This window comes from Oncorhynchus keta, chromosome 37 (assembly GCF_023373465.1).
Source record: "Oncorhynchus keta strain PuntledgeMale-10-30-2019 chromosome 37, Oket_V2, whole genome shotgun sequence".
NCBI lineage: Eukaryota > Metazoa > Chordata > Actinopteri > Salmoniformes > Salmonidae > Oncorhynchus > Oncorhynchus keta.
In genome coordinates, this window is record NC_068457.1 from 5,115,673 (window position 1) to 5,134,133 (window position 18,461).

Below are 18,461 nucleotides of genomic sequence, written 5' to 3' on the forward strand. Positions count from 1 at the left end.
CGCTATTTCTGACTTTTGTGACTCCTCTACCTGGCTGGAAAATGCATGTATGCTTTTGTGTGCTGGGCGCTGTCCTCAGATAATCACATGGTATACTTTTGCCGTAAAGCCTTTTTGAAATCTGACACAGCGGCTGGATTAACAAAAAGTTCATCTTTAAACCGATGTATAATACTTGTGTGTTTTATGAATTTTTATTATGAATGTTTCTGTTTTTGAATTTGGCGCTTTGCAATTTCACCGGATGTTAGCCAGTTGGGACGCTACACACCCTAGAGAGGTTAACAGTTTTCCAGAATTTAGAGGGATCACCAGCAGACTCTGTCATAGCACTAAGAAAATACCTCCGGTCCATTTATCCGTCCCCTAAAGGTCCTTCTGATAACTTGCTAGCCCTGGTCAGCTAACTTCTTGCTTGCTAACCCAGTCTGGTAACTGCTAGCTTGCTAGTCTCGGTATGCTAACTGCTAGCTTGTTTTGCCCCGGCCTACAAACTGCTAGCTTGTTAGCACCGGCCTGCTAACTCTCTGAATCGCCCTGTCCCCAAACAGCCCAACCACTCACTTGGCTACGCATGCCTCTCTATAATATCAATATGCTTCGTCCATTGCTCTCTTGGTTAGTGATTACTGTCTTATTTCACTGTAGAGCCTCTAGCCCTGCTCAATATGCCTTAACCAACCATGTTCTTCCACCTCCTACATATGCGATGACATCACCTGGTTTAAACATCTCTAAAGACTATATCTCTCTTATCATTACTCAATGCCTAGGCTTACCTTCAATGTACTCACATCCTAGCTTTGTCTGTACACTATGCATTGAATCTATGCTATCGTGCCCAGAAACCTGCTCCTTTTACTCTCTGTTCCGAACGTGCTAGAAGGCAAATTCGTATGGCCTTCAGCCGTACCCTTATCCTACTTCTCCTCTGGTAATGTAGAGGTTAATCCAGGTCCTGCAGTGCCTAGCTCCACTCCCACTCCCCAGGTGCTCTCATTTGTTGACTTCTGTAACCGTAAAAGCCTTGGTTTCATGCATGTTAACATTAGAAACCTACTCCCTAAGTTTGTTTTACTCACTGCTTTAGCACACCCTGCCAACCCGGATGTCTAAGCCGTGTCGGAATCCTGGCTTAGGAAAACCACCAAAAACCCAGAAATCTCCTTAACTATAACATTTTCCACCAAGATATAACTGCCAAAGGGGGTGGTGTTGCAATCTGCTGCAGAGTTCTGTAGTACTATCCAAGTCTGTACCCAAACAATTTGAGCTTATAGTTCTAAAAATTCAACTTTCCAGAAACAAGTCTCCCACTGTTGCCACTTGTTATAGACCACCCTCTAACCCCAGCTGTGCCCTCGATACCATATGTGAATTGATTTCCCCCATCTATTTTCTGAGCTTGTGCTACTTGGTGACCTAAACTGGGACATGCTTAACACCCCGGCCATCCTACAATCTAAGCTTGATGCCCTCAATCTCACACAAATTATCAATGAACCTACCAGGTACCACCCCAAATCCGTAAACACGAGCACCCTCATAGATATCATCCTAACTAACTTGCCTTCCAAATACACCTCTGTTGTTTTCAATCAAGATCTCAGCGATCACAGCCTCATTGCCTGCATTCGTAATGCGTCTGCGACCAAACGACCACCCCACATCACTGTGAAACACTCCCTAAAACACTTCGGCGAGCAGGCCTTTCTAAATCAACCTGGCCGGGGTATCCTGGAATGACATTGACCTCATCCCGTCAGTAGATGATGCCTGGTTATTCTTTAAAAGTGCCTTCTTCACCATCTTAAATAAGCATGCCCCATTCAAAAATGTAGAACTAGGAATAGATATGGTCCTTGGTTCACTCCAGACCTGTCTGCCCTTGACCAGCACAAAAACATCCTGTGGCGTTCTGCATTAGCATCGAATAGCCCCCGCGATATGCAACTTTTCAGGGAAGTTAGGAACAAATATACACAGGCAGTTAGGAAAGTTAACAACAGTGAAACCCAGGCTACCTAAATATGGTTCTCAATCAGGGACAACGATAAACAGCTGCCTCTGATTGGGAACCATATCAGGCCAAACACAGAAATAGAAAAAACATAGAAAAAACACAAACATAGACTGCCCACCCCAACTCACGACCTGACCATACTAAATAAAGACAAAACAAAGGAAATAAAGGTCAGAACGTGACAAATACACTCAATTAGTATTTGGTAGCATTGCCTTTAAATTGTTTAACTTGGGTTAACTGTTTTGGGTAGCCTTCCACAAGCTTCCCACAATTGGCCCATTCCTCCTGACAGAGCTGGTGTAATGGAGTCAGGTTTGTAGGCCTCATTGCTCGCACACATCTTATCAGTTCTGCCCACAAGTTTTCTATGGGATTGAGGTCAGGGCTTTGTGATGGCTACTCCAATATCTTGTTTTGTTGTCCTTAAGCCATTTTGCCACAACTTTGGAAGTATGCTTCGGATCATTGTCCATTTGGAAGACACATTTGTGACCAAGTTTTAACTGTTGTCTTGCGATGTTGCTTCAACATATCAACATACTTTTCCTTCCTCATGAAGCCATCTATTTTGTGAAGTGCACCAGTCCCTCCAGCAGCAAAGCACCCCCACAACATGATGCTGCCACCATGTGCTTCACGGTTGGGATGGTGTTCTCGGTTTGCAAGCCTCCCCTTTTTCCTCCAAACATAACGATGGTCATTATGGCCAAACAGTTCTATTCTTGTTTCATTAGACCAGAGGACATTTCTCCAAAAAGTACCATCTTGAAAACCGTTGTCTGGCTTCATAATGGCGGTTTTGGAGCAGTGGCTTCTCCCTTGCTTAGCGGCCTTTTAGGCTAACCACAGCCAATATAGACTTCAAACACCTCTCTGGAGAGGAGAGGGGAGTTCTCGCTCTCTTCAAAAAGTGTGAAGCTGAATGTGCTCCTCAGACCTAGCTCATTAGTGTGGCAATCAGGGGCTCTGAAGCACAGAAATGATGAGGAAGAGAAAGAGAGAAGGCTAATTGACTTTTGCAGCAATGATGGCTCGCTTGCTGTCCTCCTACAATACCCCCGGGGTTTGACAGAGGTGAGAGATGTGTGAACGCCCACTCGCACCTCGCACACTCGTTCAGTTTCCCCGGTAACGTGACAGCATGTCAAGACAGTGTTCCCCGGTATACATTTTTATTTTTTATTTCACTAGGCAAGTTAGTTAAGAATAAAATCTTATTTACAATGACGGTGCTGGGAAAATTGTGCACCGCCCTATGGGACTCCCCATCACAGCGAGTTGTGATACAGCCTGGAATCGAACCAGGGTCTGTAGTGACACCTCTTGCACTAAGATGCGGTCCCTTAAAATGATGCATCACTCGGAACACACATACTTACAGTAGCTATACTTTGTGTTGCTCTAGACTGAGGGAAAGCCAAAGCACGTATCTGTGGTGGGGTACTGCATCTTGGAGATGCTGAATTGAGTTTCTTCTAAATTAGGGGTATGAAATCGTTTAAAAACGTTTAAAAACATATTACAAAAGAAAATGAGGATTATCGTTTCTTATTGGACAAATCCAAATAGTCCCTCTCTGTTTCAGTCAGTTTTCTTCTGTTCGGTGCTTTATTAACACAACCCTGGAGGTGTAGAGAGAAATTGAAAGTGTCTAAAATCTGTCCTGTTTGCTCAACAAATTACAGTTCTAATCCCCCGACCATTGGAACACAGAGGGCGGTGATTCCCAAACTTTTTATAGTCCCATACCCCTTCAAATGTTCCAGCTGTGTACCCCCTCTCGCACCAGGGTCAGTGCACTCTGTTTTTTGACATCATTGTAAGCCTGCCACGCACACACTATACGATACATGTATTAAACATAAGAATGAGTGTGAGTTTTTGTCACAACCCGGCTCGTGGGAAGTGACAAAGAGCACTTATAGGAACAGGGCACAAATAATAATATAATAATGATCAATAATGTTGCTCTTTCTTTAGCCATCTTACAAAAAAACAAAACATATTTGTCACCACATGTGATGAGAAGTAATGAGAAGGGTATGCTTGAAAGGATGCACATAGACTCTCTCCAATACAACCCAACATTGCAGAGTTATCTTAAATCATTTTCCACACAGTCTGTAACTGTATTTAGTTTTCATGCTAGTGAGGGTCGAGAATCCACTCTCACATAGGTACATGGTTGCAGGGGCAATATTGAGTAACTTGGATGAAAGGTTCCCAAAGTAAACGGCCTGCTCATCAGTCCCAGTTACTAATATATTCATAGTAGAAAACACTCTGAAGTTTCTAAAACTGTTTGAATGATGTCTGTGAGTATAACAGAACTCATATGGCAGGCAAAAACCTGAGGATGAATCCAAACAGGAAGTGAGAAATCTGAGGTTGGTCGGTTTTCAACACAGTTCCCATTGAAATCCCATTGAGATATGAATGAAGTTGCACTTCGTAGGGCTTCCACTAGATGTCAACCGTCTATAGAAATTTGAATGAGGCTTCTACTGTGTTGTGGGACTGAATAAGAACAGAATGAACAGGTGTCTGGCAGTCAGCCATTTTCTGGTGCGCATTCCACATGATTTCCACTTGCGTTCCGTTGCTCCTCAAGACACAAAGGAATTCTCCGGTAGGAACTTTATTGAAGATATATGATAAAAACATCCTAATGATTGATTTTGTACTTAGTTTGAAATGTTTCTTCGACCTGTAATATAACTTTTAAAAGTTTTTATCCGAGGTAACGCTCGACTAGAACGAGCGTTTGGATATGTATACCAAACGCGCTAACACAAGGAGGTATTTGGACATAAATAACGGACATTATCGAACAAAACAAACATTTATTGTGGACCTGGGATTCCTGGGAGTGAATTCTGATGAAGATCATCAAAGGTAAGGGAACATTTATCATGGAATTTATGGTTTCTGTTGACTCCAACATGGCGGCTAATTTGACTATTGTTCTGAGCGCCGTCTCAGACTATTGCATGGTTTGCTTTTTCAGTAAAGTTTTTTGAAATCTGACACAGCGGTTGCATTAACTTCTTAAGGTATAGGGGGCAGCATTTTCACTTTTGGATAAATAGCATGCCCAATTTCAACTTCCTGCTACTCATGCCAGGAATATAAGATATGCATATTATTAGTATATTTGGATAGAAAACACTCTGAAGTTTCTAAAACTGTCTGAATGATGTCTGTGAGTATAACAGAACTTATGTTGCAGGCAAAACCCCGTTCAGAATGATTTATTTTTTGGTCTCTGTCTGTTCACTGAGTTCTCATTGGCAAATTATATTTCTTAGGAACCTGTTTTCAGTTCCTACCGCTTCCACTGGATGTCACCAGTCTTTGGAATTTGGTTGAGGTTATTCATTTGTGCAATGAAGAAGTAGGCCATCTAGGAACTGGGTAACACTGTTGAGAGTGCACAAGACGTGAAAAGTAGCATGGTTTCTTGTCTTCCTGTATTGAACACAGATAGACCCGTCTACAATTTGATCGATTATTAACGTTTAAAAATACCTAAAGTTGTATTTACAAAAGTAGTTTGAAATATATGGGCAAAGTTTATGGGCAACTTTTGAAATATTTTGTCGTGAAGTTGCGTCTTTTGAAAGCTGTTTTTTCTGGATCAAACGCGTCAAATAAATGGACATTTGGATATATATGGACGAAATTAATCGAACAAAAGGACTAATTGTGATATTTATGGGACATATTGGAGTGCCAACAAAAGAAGCTCGTCAAAGGTAATGCATGTTTTATATTTTATTTCTGCATTTTGTGTAGCGCCTGCAGGGTTGAAATATGCTACCCTCTTTGTTTACTATTGTGCTATCATCAGATAATAGCTTCTTATGCTTTCGCCGAAAAGTATTATAAAAATCTGACATGTTGGCTGGATTCACAACGAGTGTAGCTTTAATTGAGTATCTTACATGTGTGATTTAAGGAAAGTTTTATATAATTATTATAATTTTTTAACCGTCTGTCACGCCTTGGTCATTGTATCTTGTGTTTTTGTTATATGTTTGGGTAGGCCAGGGTGTGACATGGGTTTATATGTTGTATTTCGTATTGGGGTTTGTATTAATTGGGAGTGTGTATTATTAGGGGTGTGTCTAGTTAGGCTTGGCTGCCTGAGGCGATTCCTAATTGGAGTCAGCTGATTCTCGTTGTCTCGGATTGGGAACCGTATTTAGGCAGCCTGAGTGCGCGTTGTATTTCGTGGGTGATTGTACCTGTCTTAGTGTTAGTCACCAGATAGGCTGTATTAGTTTCACTCGTTTGTTGTTTTTGTATTTTCAGTTATTTCATGTACCGCATTATTCTTCATTAAAAGTCATGAGTAACCTACACGCTGCATTTCGGTCTGACTCTCTACAAACAACAGACGAAGTTCATTACAGAATCACCCACCACGATTCACAGACCGAGCAGCGTGTGAACTGGCAGGAGCTAAAGGAGGACGATATGGACGGCAGAAGCAGGGATTATACGACGTGGGAAGAAATCGACAGGTGGGCGTCCGACCCAGTGCGAGTGCAGGAGCCCGCCTGGGATTCCCTACAGCAATGCGAAGAGGGCTATACACGGATGGAATCGAAAAGGAGAGCACGGCTTTACAGAGCGAAAACCGTAGGTAACGGGGAAAGTGCAGAGAGAGAGTGGCAGAGTCAGGAGTCAGACCTGAGCCTACTCTCCCTGTTAATTGTGAGGAGCAGCAATATGAGGACTTCTGGTCTTGGGAGATGATATTAGACGGAAAAGGACCCTGGGCGCAGCCGGGAGAATAGAAAGTCACCCAAAAAAAAATATTGGGGGCTAAAAGGGAGAATAGTTATGCCAGGTAGTAAACCTGCGCATACTCCCTGTGCTCACCGTTGGGCTAGAGAGACCGGGCAGGCACCGTGTTATGCTATGGAGCGCACAGTGTTTCCAGTGCGGGTGCAGAGCCAGCTGCGACACATACCAGCCCTTCCTATTGGCCGGGCTAGAGTGGGCATCGAGCCAGGTAAGCTTGGGCAGGCTCGGTGCTCAAGAGCTCCATTGCGCCTGCACGGTCCGGTCTATCCAGAGCCACCTCTACACGCCAGTCCTCCGGTGGCAGCTCCCGCACCAGGCTTCCTGTGCGTGTCCTCGCGCCAGTACCACCAGTTCCAGCACCACGCATCAGGCCTCCAGTGCGCCCGCCTGTTCAGCGCAGCCAGTGCTTTTTCCCCTCCTGCGCTGCCGGAGTCTTGTTTAGCGCAACCAGAGCTGTTCTCTTCTCCTGCGCTATCGGAGTCTCCCGCCTGCCCAGTGCCGCCAGTCAGCCCAGCGCCGCCAGTCTGCCCAGCACCGCCAGAGCTCCCAGTCTGCCCAGCACCGCCAGAGCTCCCAGTCTGCCCAGCACCGACAGTGCCGCCAGTCAGCCCAGCGCCGCCAGTCTGCCCAGCGCCGCTAGTGCTCCCAGTCTGCCCAGCGCCGCCAGTACCGCCAGTCTGCCCAGCGCCGCCAGTACCGCCAGTCTGCCCAGCGCCGCCAGTCTGCCCAGCGCCGCCAGTCTGCCCAGCGCGCCAGTACCGCCAGTCTGCCCAGCGCCGCCAGTACCGCCAGTCTGCCCAGCGCCGCCAGTACCGCCAGTCTGCCCAGCGCCGCCAGTACCGCCAGTCTGCCCAGCGCCGCCAGTGCCGCCAGTCAGCCCAGCGCCGCCAGACAACCAGTCTCTTCCAGATCTGCCAGACAACCAGTCTCTTCCAGATCTGCCAGACAACCAGTCTCTTCCAGATCTGCCAGACAACCAGTCGGATTAACTTCCAGATCTGCCCGACAACCAGTCTCTTCCAGATCTGCCCGACAACCAGTCTCTTCCAGATCTGCCCGACAACCAGTCTCTTCCAGATCTGCCCGACAACCAGTCTCTGCCAGATCTGCCCGTCAACCTAGATCTTCTAGATCGGCCAGACAACCAGGATTTACCGGAGCCTACTACCTGCCTGAGCTTCCTCTCAGTACTGAGCTTCCTTTCAGTACTAGGCTTCCTCTCTGTACTGGGCTCCCTCTCAGTACCGGGCTTCCCCTCAGTACTGGGCTGCTTCGGTCCCGGGCTGCTCCTCTGTCCCGGCTGCCCCTCTGTCCCGGCTGCCCCTCTGTCCCGAGCTGCCCCTCTGTCCCGGGCTGCCCCTCTGTCCCGAGCTGCCCCTCTGTCCCGAGCTGCCCCTCTGTCCCGAGCTGCCCCTCTGTCCCGAGCTGCCCCTCTGTCCCGAGCGGCCCCTCTGTCCCGAAGCTGCCCCTCTGTCCCGAGCTGCCCCTCTGTCCCGAGCTGCCCCTCTGTCCCGAGCTGCCCCTCTGTCCCGAGCTGCCCCTTGGTCCCGAGCTGCCCTCGGTCCCGAGCTGCCCCTCAGTTATGTGGGGATCAGGGTGAGGACTATTAGGCCATGGTCGGCGGAGAAGGTGGATTATCCTAGGACGCGAAAGGGAGGAACTAGGACATTTATGGAGTGGGGTCCACGTCCCGAGCCAGAACCGCCACCATGGACAGACGCCCACCCGGACCCTCCCTATGCTCTTGAGGTGCGTCCCGGAGTCCGCACCTTAGGGGGGTTCTGTCACGCCTTGGTCATTGTATCTTGTGTTTTTGTTATATGTTTGGGTAGGCCAGGGTGTGACATGGGTTTATATGTTGTATTTCGTATTGGGGTTTGTATTAATTGGGAGTGTGTATTATTAGGGGTGTGTCTAGTTAGGCTTGGCTGCCTGAGGCGATTCCTAATTGGAGTCATCTGATTCTCGTTGTCTCGGATTGGGAACCGTATTTAGGCAGCCTGCGTTGTATTTCGTGGGTGATTGTACCTGTCTTAGTGTTAGTCACCAGATAGGCTGTATTAGTTTCACTCGTTTGTTGTTTTTGTATTTTCAGTTATTTCATGTACCGCATTATTCTTCATTAAAAGTCATGAGTAACCTACACGCTGCATTTCGGTCTGACTCTCTACAAACAACAGACGAAGTTCATTACACCGTCCCCTATTCCACAAGAAGCTACGGAGAGCTATATCTATAATTCCATGTCTATAACTTGTATTGTCATCAACATTTATGATGAGTTTTTCTGTTGAATCGATGTGGCTATGCAAAATCACTGGATGTTTTTGGAATAAGTGAATGTAATGCGCCAATGTAAACTCAGATTATTTCATATAAATATGAACTTTATCAAACAACATACATGTATTGGGTAACATGAAGTCCTATGAGCGTCATCTGATGAAGATAATCAAAGGTTAGTGATGAATTTTATCTCTATTTGTGCTTTTTGTGACTACCTTTAAAACAGTATAAAATACATGTATGTTTGAGGAATTTTAATTATGAGATTTCTGTTGTTTTGAATTTGGCGCCCTGCACTTTCACTGGCTGTTGTCATATCATCCCATTAACGGGATTGCAGCCCAAAGAGGTTTTTTAACAGCGTGATTTGCGAAGGCAAGATACTGAGCGCAGACCTATCCAGAAATCTGGCAGTGGCTTCTAATTAAATTAACTAAGCATTACATTGTAAGGTAGCGTTGATTTGTTGTATTCGGCTACACCTGTTGTATTCGGCGCACGTGACAAATACACTTTGATTTGATTAGAAATTCAATTTTCACAGAACCACTTGTTTCAATTTCGATGAGGCTTTCTTGTTCAGATATCGGTAAGTGGACTGGAGGCAGGGCATGAAAGGGATAACGAATCCAGTTGTTTGTGTCATCCGTTTCAGGAAAGTACCTGCATAATTGCACACCCAGCTCAATCTGGTGCTTCGCTATTTCACATTTGACATTGTCTGTAAGCTTGAGTTCATTTTCACACAAAAAAATCATACAATGACGGAAAGACCTGTGTGTTGTTCTCTTAAGGATCTGCCCCTTTTTTTAAATATTCGCCTGAAATGACATACTCAAATCTAACTGCCTGTAGCTCAGGCCTTGAAACAAGGATATGCATATTCTTGGTACCATTTCAAAGGAAACACGTTGAAGTCTGTGGAGATAATATCAAGATAATATAATATAAAGATAATATAAAAAAACGTTATTTTCTATTTTTTTTTGTACCATCATCTTTGAAATGCAAGAGAAAGGGCATAATGTATTAATCCAGCCCAGGTGCAATACACATTTTGACCACTAGAAGGCAGTGTATGTGCAAAGTTTTAGACTGATCCAATGAAGCATTGCATTTCTGTTCAACATGTTGTATTAAACTGCCCAAATATGCATAATTTGTTTATTTCTAACTTTTCATGTTCAAAGTTATGCACTCGCCTCAAACAATAGCATGGTATTCGTTCACTGTAAAAGCTACTGTAAATTGGACAGTGCAGTTAGCTTTCTGCCAATATCGGGTATGTCTATGTCCTGGGAAATGTTCTTGTTACTTACAACCTCTTGCTAATCACATTAGCCTACATTAGCTCAACCGTCCTGTAGAAGGGACACCAATGCCGAAGAAGTTTTAATGCAGACAGAAAAGAGCTCCAACTTCTTAATCATAGCTTTAATTTTGTCCCGCACATTGAATATAGTTGCGGAGAGTCCCTGTAATCCTAGTCTCAGATCATTCAGGCGAGGAAAAAACATTACCCAGATAGGCCAGTCGTGTGAGAAAGTTGTCATTATGCATGCAAGTGGTCAGACAAGTGAAAATTATTGTCAGTAAAGAAAACTTTTAGCTCGTCTCTCAATTAGAAAAATGCGTCAGTACTTTTCCCCTTGATAACCAGCGCACTTCTGTATGTTGTAAAAGTGTTTGATGGTCCCTGCCCCTATCATTGCATAATGCAGAAAATACTACTTACTTACTACTTGAAAGTCATCTTTATTCTCGCTCTAAAAACTCCCGTGGTTTATTATTCAAATTGTCATGTTTTGTTTCTAAACGTCTGCGCAAGAGTGAAGGTTTCCAATGTGATTGGATGTTAATTATTTGACTAGTCTACCTGTATTTGACATTGTGTTATTTCGCTGAAAATCAGATGATTTAATTTGATTTTTGGCAGTGAAACGAGGCTACTCAGATGAGAAAAAAAATATATAAATATAACTGTTGGAAAATGTGAAGAAAAAAATAACTTTTTAAAATTTTATTTGTAAAAAATAAATAAATGTGAATCACATTTTATTTGGCGCACCCCCGATGGCATTTCTTGGAATACCTACCATAGGGTAGGGTAACATAGGGTAACATAGGGTAACAGTCTGTCGTATCAGACGGTGAACAAGCTTCATTCACACATACATGTAACACTGACCTCGTTGCTGCTAATTTCTTTTTGTATTTTTAATTTAACCTTTTACTAGGCAAGTCAGAGAAGAACAAATTCTTATTTACAATGACGGCCTACACCGGCCAAATCCGGACGACGCTTGGCCAAATGTGTGCCGCCCTATGGGACTGTCACGCAGAGCAGAACAGGTGAAACCAAGTGCAGACTCAGTCGAGGATACTGGGAGGAGGTAACGAAGGTATTTATTGAAACACGAGGGGAAGATGGAGTGCAGGCCAGGGGAAGCTCGGGCGGGTTGCCGGAAACCAGGTGCAGAGGACGAGGCTTTAGAGAGAGGTGTTAGGACAGGGTAAGCAGGTCCGGAGCGGAATCCAATGGATCATAGAGTGGGGAATCCAAGATAGAGTAGCAGGACTGGAGACAGGGACCAGAGTCAGAGCGGGCAGAACTGTAGTGGAGAGGAAAACAGCGGCAGGCAAGGGAAAACAGGCACAACAGGAACAAACGGGTAAAAGCATGGACTGACTGAGCAGAGATTACGATCAGGCTGTGTGGAGGTGGCAGGACTGAGTATTTGTAGAGGTCTTGATAATGGAACAGGTTGCAGCTGGTGGGAATCTGCTCTGACTCCAGCACACCTGTCCACCCACACAGTCACACACACAAACACACACACACAGATACAGAGAGAGCACTGGTGGGAGTGGCTGCAGGTCAAGGAGAAACAGGATGAGCACTAGAGGGCGTGGCAGGAGCAGATGTGACAGGGACTCCCAATCATGGCTGGTTGTGATAAAGCCTGGATTATTGGGTCAGCAATTGTCAAGGGAGCAGCTGCTGTGATGAAAAGAAAGACTCTGGCAAAGTATTTAGATTACATTGGATGAGTTTAATTGGACTGAACCAGGGTGCAGTGGGCTATAGCCAGTCACATGACTGCCAAAACCGGTGAGGTCAGAGCGCCCTGCTAAAACTGAACAGTAGCATGTGACAACATGGAACATTATCCCGGTATTCCAGATGCTTGACATACACGACTTTGTTTTGAGCCAACTTCACCATCACCATGTCATAAAAAAAGTTTGTGAACTAGTCTTGAGCGTTATACTATATACTGTATAATAGCCACAGGATGGTTTTTCAATACCATCAACACTGTTGAAAATATTTATTTTCTATACATTTTAATATTTCTAGCTTACTTGTTTAAGAAATTCCCTGCAGTTAACTTAGAAGATAAACAAATTGTGTTATTCATTTCACCTGTTACATTATAAAGCTTACCGTAGTTCCCCAGAACAGTTGAGCCAGTTAAGTGTTTTTTTTGTAAATAGCACAACTAGAGAAAGCGGGAGCTGGTGAGTCCAACTGTGTATTGACAGGGGTTGCGTTTTATATTGAAAGGCAAGTGTTTTTTTCTTCTTCAATAGAGTGGTCAGGGACGTGCAACTATAATTGTCCTTCACAGAAAATACATTAGTGCAACACATTCGTCACAATATAGCTTCATTTTCATCAGTTGACAACACAATTTGGCTTGCAGCTAAATGATCTTACAATGATAAAGCACGGCATTTTTTGCAAAAACTATGCATGGCCATCATATTTCTGTTTATCATAGAAAGAATGTAGCCGGCTACATTTTCTAATGTTTTTCACAAAGTTAATCTTGTATTTTACCTGAGAAAAGTAGGGCTTCACCTAGAAAAGTAGTTACACATCAGCCAGAGCGCTGTCTGCTGATAGAATGCCAGTTCGTTAAGTGCAACTGGTGCACAAAAATTGTCTGATGCCGAGCAGAAATTATAATAAGAAGCATTTTAGATCTGCGTTTACAACATGTTTGAGAAGTCAAAGCCCTTTGGATGAGTTAGCTGTACCGTTGCTACTGCCATCTTATGATTTCTCCTCCTAGATCTCGCACGACTGCTCTTCCCCCATCTTCTCCGACCACACAGACACAGCGTGTGTACACATGCTGCTCCAGAGCCAATAATGTTCATTTGAACAATGTCTCTCATTCACACTTGCTTGTAAATGTCAAAACTCATCAAAAATTATATTCGTTAGTTCCTACCTATATATGTATAACTGTATGAGCTGGACTGCCTGACTTTGCAACAACTGAAAAAATCTGTTTGCACTAGTTAGCATATTTAGCTAGCAGCCTCCATGGAAATTCGCTATTACTTTAGCTAAATTTGTTCCGGTTATAGACGCCCAATGGGCTTAAAACATTTTAATGGCTCCCCCTTGTGTACTAAGCCGGAAATACCATTAATCCCGGGATGAGAGAAGGACGGTAATATCTATGTGAAAATCTGGCTTTCACCCAACCCTATTATGAACCAAGTCAAACACCATAATCATAAGTAATGTGTATATTTGTTGATATGAAAAGCTTAGTTTTTTATTATTGGAAGCCATATATGTCAATTAAATAACTGTTATATAAAGGAAATATACATATCAATAATTTAGCCTCAGGCAGCGATGGTATACCACTAAAACAAAAACAAGTCCTGTAGCCATTGTGAGATTGCATTGAATAAATGGCATTATTTGTAGAGATTGTACATTGAAAAGAGCTGTGCGAGGGAGCACTGCTCCTCATGAACACAGTTCTCACATCAGCTGTTAGGTGCCCCTCAGCCACTCTCTGTGAGCACAGACTCTGGTAAGTGTTCAGAAGCTCTGCAGTTACACTGCATAAAATCTAATTTTCTGCTAATGATAACAGTTTGGGGCCTTTAGAGTGGTGCTGCACTGGGATGCTGAGACTGAGTTTTCCCCTTAGAGTGCAAGGTGCACTGGTCTGATCTCAGCTACCATGAATGAATGTACCTGTAGCTTTTTTAGCAGTATTTACAGTTGAAGTCGGAAGTTTACATACACCTTAGCCAAATACATTTAAACTCAGTTTTTCACAATACCTGACGGGTGCGGGACCAAAATCAGCGGACATTTCAGAGCGCCAACTGTAGTACTCGATAAAACTCTATCTAACTCTAACTCTATCTATTTTCTCTTGCCATAGACAATACATAGACTGGCGGATTAATATTTTTTTGTGTTTTTTGTGAACAGTTTTCCTTGGGATTTTTACTCCTAAACACGTTCTGTTATAGCCACAGACATGATTGAACCAGTTTTAGAGACTTCTGAGTGTTTTCTATACACACATACTAATCATATGTATATACTATATTCCTGGCATGAGTAGCAGGACGTTAAAATGTTGCGCGATTTTTTACAAAAAGCTGCGAAAATTCGCAGCATCCCTAACAGGTTAGGATGGTGTCTTCGGCTTGCAAGCCTCCCCCTTTTTCCTTCAATCATAATGATGGTCATTATGGCCAAACAGTTCTATATTTGTTTCATCAGACCAGAGGAAATTTCTCCAAAAAGTAAGATCTTTGTGACGCTGCAAACCGTTGTCTGGATTTTTTATGGCGGTTTCAGAGCAGTGGCTTCTTCCTTGCTGAGAGGCCTTTCAGGTTATGTTGATATAGGACTCGTTTTATTGTGGATATAGACACTTTTGTACCTGTTTCCTCCAGCGTCTTCCCAAGTTCCGTTGCTGTTGTTCTGGGATTGATTTGCACTTTTCACACCAAAGTACGTTCATCTCTAGGAGATTGAACGCTTCTCCTTCCTGAGCGGTATGACGGCAGCGTGGTCCAATGGGGTTTATACTTGCGTACTATTGTTTGTACAGATGAACGTGGTACCTTCAGGCATTTGGAAATTGCTCCCAAGGATGAACCAGACTTGTGGAGGTCTACAATTTTTTTCTGAGGTATTGGCTGATTTCTTTTGATTTTCCCATGATGTCAAGCAAAGAGGCACTGAGTTTGAAGGTAGGCCTTGAAATAAATCCACAGGTACACCTCCAATAGACTCAAATGATGTCAGTTAGCCTATCAGAAGCTTCTAAAGCCATGACATAATTTAATGGATTTTCCATGCTGTTTAAAGCCACAGTCAACTTAGTGTATGTAAACTTCTGACCCACTGGAATTGTGATACAGTGAATTATAAGTGAAATAATCTGTCTGTAAACAATTATTGGAAAAAATGACTTGTGTCACACACAATGTAGATGTCCTAACCGACTTGCCAAAACTATAGTTTGTTAACAAGAAATTTGTAGAATGGTTTAAAAACGAGTTTTAATGACTCCAACCTAAGTGTATGTCAACTGTCAACTTCAACTGTATATACGGCTGGATCCGGATGGACTTGGGACCTGACCCGAATAGCAGTCATGTCACTAACATGTCACTACTCAAATAATGTAGCGCACATGTACTATAATGTAGCATGAAACACAAGGTAAATACAAGGTAGGATCTGCAAATCAGGCCGTTAAATAAATAGCCTGGATAGAATATAATTCACAGCTAGAGCAACAAGTGAAGTTATTGCTTTGCATATCTAAATACATCATCTATTGAAGTGTAAGTGAGATGATTCTTAGCGAGGGTAGCATATTGAGAGTAGCATAGCTCTAATTACAGGATATCTCACTAAGTCTTACCGAGTGGCTTATCCAAAGCATTGAGGTGGCTTCTTAGCAGTCACATTGATTCCACATGTGTAGAATGAAACCACTGGCATATGGTACATTTGGGATCCTTACTGTTATATGATTATATGGTTATAAGGTTCCTGCAAATGTGTTGACTGTAGTGAGAAATCAACTGTCAAATGGATAGAGTGAGTCTGCTGAGGGAGGATTGGGTACCCTTTTGCTTTCCAGTTGACTGGAGACAATCTATTGCTGTTTGATGGCGACGTAGGCCCAACACACCAACTGCATTAGTCTACTTAACCCTGGGAACAGGGTTCCTACGAAGCAGTGGTCTCTCATAGCCTCACAGTGAGTGCATCAATATCTCATCTAATATGATTCCACTTCTTTAGAGCGGAGGCTCCTCCGCCGCGAAAGCCCCCGGAGTGCCTTAGCGAGGTGTAAATCCGGACTAGAGAGAGAAAGAAACGGAACAAGGGAATGTGTGCATTTTCAATAGTGCCTTGAAAGCTTTGCAAGGCTTTTTCCTTCCAGGAATCCACAAATTTACTGTAATTAAATTACACTGAAGGGCTGCTGCCACATCATTGTTATCATTGTCATGTATAATATAATTTGTGATAAAGAAGTGGCCCGTGGTTTGGACACAGGGAGGCTTGTGTGTGTGTGTGTGTGTGTGTGTGTGTGTGTGTGTGTGTGTGTGTGTGTGTGTGTGTGTGTGTGTGTGTGTGTGTGTGTGTGTGTGTGTGTGTGTGTGTGTGTGTGTGTGTGTGTGTGTGTGTGTGTGTGTGTGTGTGTGATCTCTTTTACAGAGCTGATATTCTGTAATATGTAACGCTTTATCACTGTTGTCATTACTAATACCCGGCTTCCTCAGCCCACAATCAAACAGGATTCTATATAGCACATATTTTCACAAATGCATACATATGGGTACCTAATGCAACATTAGATAAATGTAAAATGTTGTCTTGTTCAGAGGTTTATGAGATGGTGCATGCCTTACCAAGTTCTTGCTGCCATTCTTATTGAGGGGACCCTGGAAAACTCCCTTGATGTTCCTGAAGTGTCCATTGCTGAGGTGTGTGGAGCTGATGACAATGTAGTAACAAGCCATTGGAGGCCAGTGGCTTCCATGTGCAAAATGCACACTGTCTGGTAAAAGCGAGAGAAAAAAAGTAAAGTAAAGTGTGCGGATGTAAACAACTTTACTAATCACAGAACGCATAGGATGGACTCAGTAAGGCGTGAGAGTCGGGGCTGTCCAGATGCGGATGGAGAGGGTGGGAGGGCTTTTTCAGATTCTCTCGTCACAGCAAGGGGAGACTCTCCAAACTCTGCAGCCCATCAAAACAGAAGGCTCAGACACACTATCTCTTTATTTCTCTGTTCTCTCTCATGTTCTCTACGGCAGCGTGCTCTCTTTTCCTCATTCATCTCTTGCTGAGGTGCTCATTCTCCGGCTCGGTCGGCGAGCATCTGCTGGGGAGAGGATGTTTCCACAAACTGTGGCGACAGGCATGCCTTTATACAGTGTTTGGTGTTGCTGAGCTGAGCCAATGGCTGAGAGCCCTCTACTCTGATGGCCAGGGCTGGGAGGAGAAGGGGCCGTCGCACACTGTAGCTACCTCTCCTACATTCCCAGCTCATCCTGCGCTTCCCGGCCAATCAGGTGCTATCTCTCAAATCAATTCAAGGTGCTTTATTGGCATGGGAAACAAATGTTAACATTGCCAAAGCAAATGAAGTAGATAATATAGAAAAGTGAAATAAACAAAAATTAACAGTAAACATTACACTCACAGAAGTTCCAAAATAATAAATACATTTCAAATGTCATTATGTATATATACAGTGTTGTAAGGGTGTGCAAATGGTTAAAGGTTTTAATTAAAGTACAAAAGGGAAAATAAATAAACATAAATATGGGTTGTATTTACCATGGTGTTTGTTCTTCACTGGTTGCCCTTTTCTTGTGGCAACAGGTCACAAAACTTTCTGCTGTGATGGCACACTGTGGTATTTCACCCAATAGATATGGGAGTTTATCAAATTTGGATTGTTTTCAAATTCGTTGTGGATCTGTGTAATCTGAGGGAAACATATGTCTCTAATATGGTCATACGTTTGGCAGGAGGTTAGGAAGTGCAGCTCAGTTTCCACCTCATTTTGTGGGCAGTAGCTTGTCTTCTCTTGAGAGCCAGGTCTGCCTGCGGCGGCCTTTCTATATAGCAAGGCTATATTCACTGAGTCTGTACATAGTCAAAGCGTTCCTTAAGTTTGGGTCAATCACAGTGGTGAGGTATTCTGCTCCAGTTGGAATATTATTGAAGATTTATTATAAAAAATACCCTAAGGATTGATTGTAAACATCGTTTGACATGTTTCTACAAACTGTGATGGAACTCTTTTGACTTTTCCTCTGGATTTTGCGCACGCGCATTGTACCTTTTGGAATAGTGAACTAAACGCGCGAACAAAACGGAGGTATTTGGACATAAATATGAATCGAACAAAACTAACATTTCTTGTGGAAGTGGGAGTCCTGGGAGTGCATTCCGGCGAAGATCTGCAAAGGTAAGTAAAGATTTATAATGCTATTTATGACTTCTGTTGACTCCCCAATTTGGCAGGTAACT

General features: G+C 43.5%; 1 protein-coding gene across 1 annotated transcript in view; it reads right to left on the reverse strand.

Annotated features, from left to right (window-relative positions):
• Window positions 1-17,137, reverse strand: part of LOC118369966 (zinc finger protein 804A-like) — a 69,740-nt gene extending 52,603 nt beyond the window's left edge. Inside the window, exon 1 of the mRNA XM_035754726.2 lies at window positions 16,829-17,137. Coding sequence (XP_035610619.2) covers window positions 16,829-17,050 — 222 coding nt within the window. The 5' untranslated portion in view covers window positions 17,051-17,137. The remainder of the gene's footprint in view (window positions 1-16,828) is intronic.
• Between the last annotated feature and the right edge of the window lie 1,324 nt (window positions 17,138-18,461).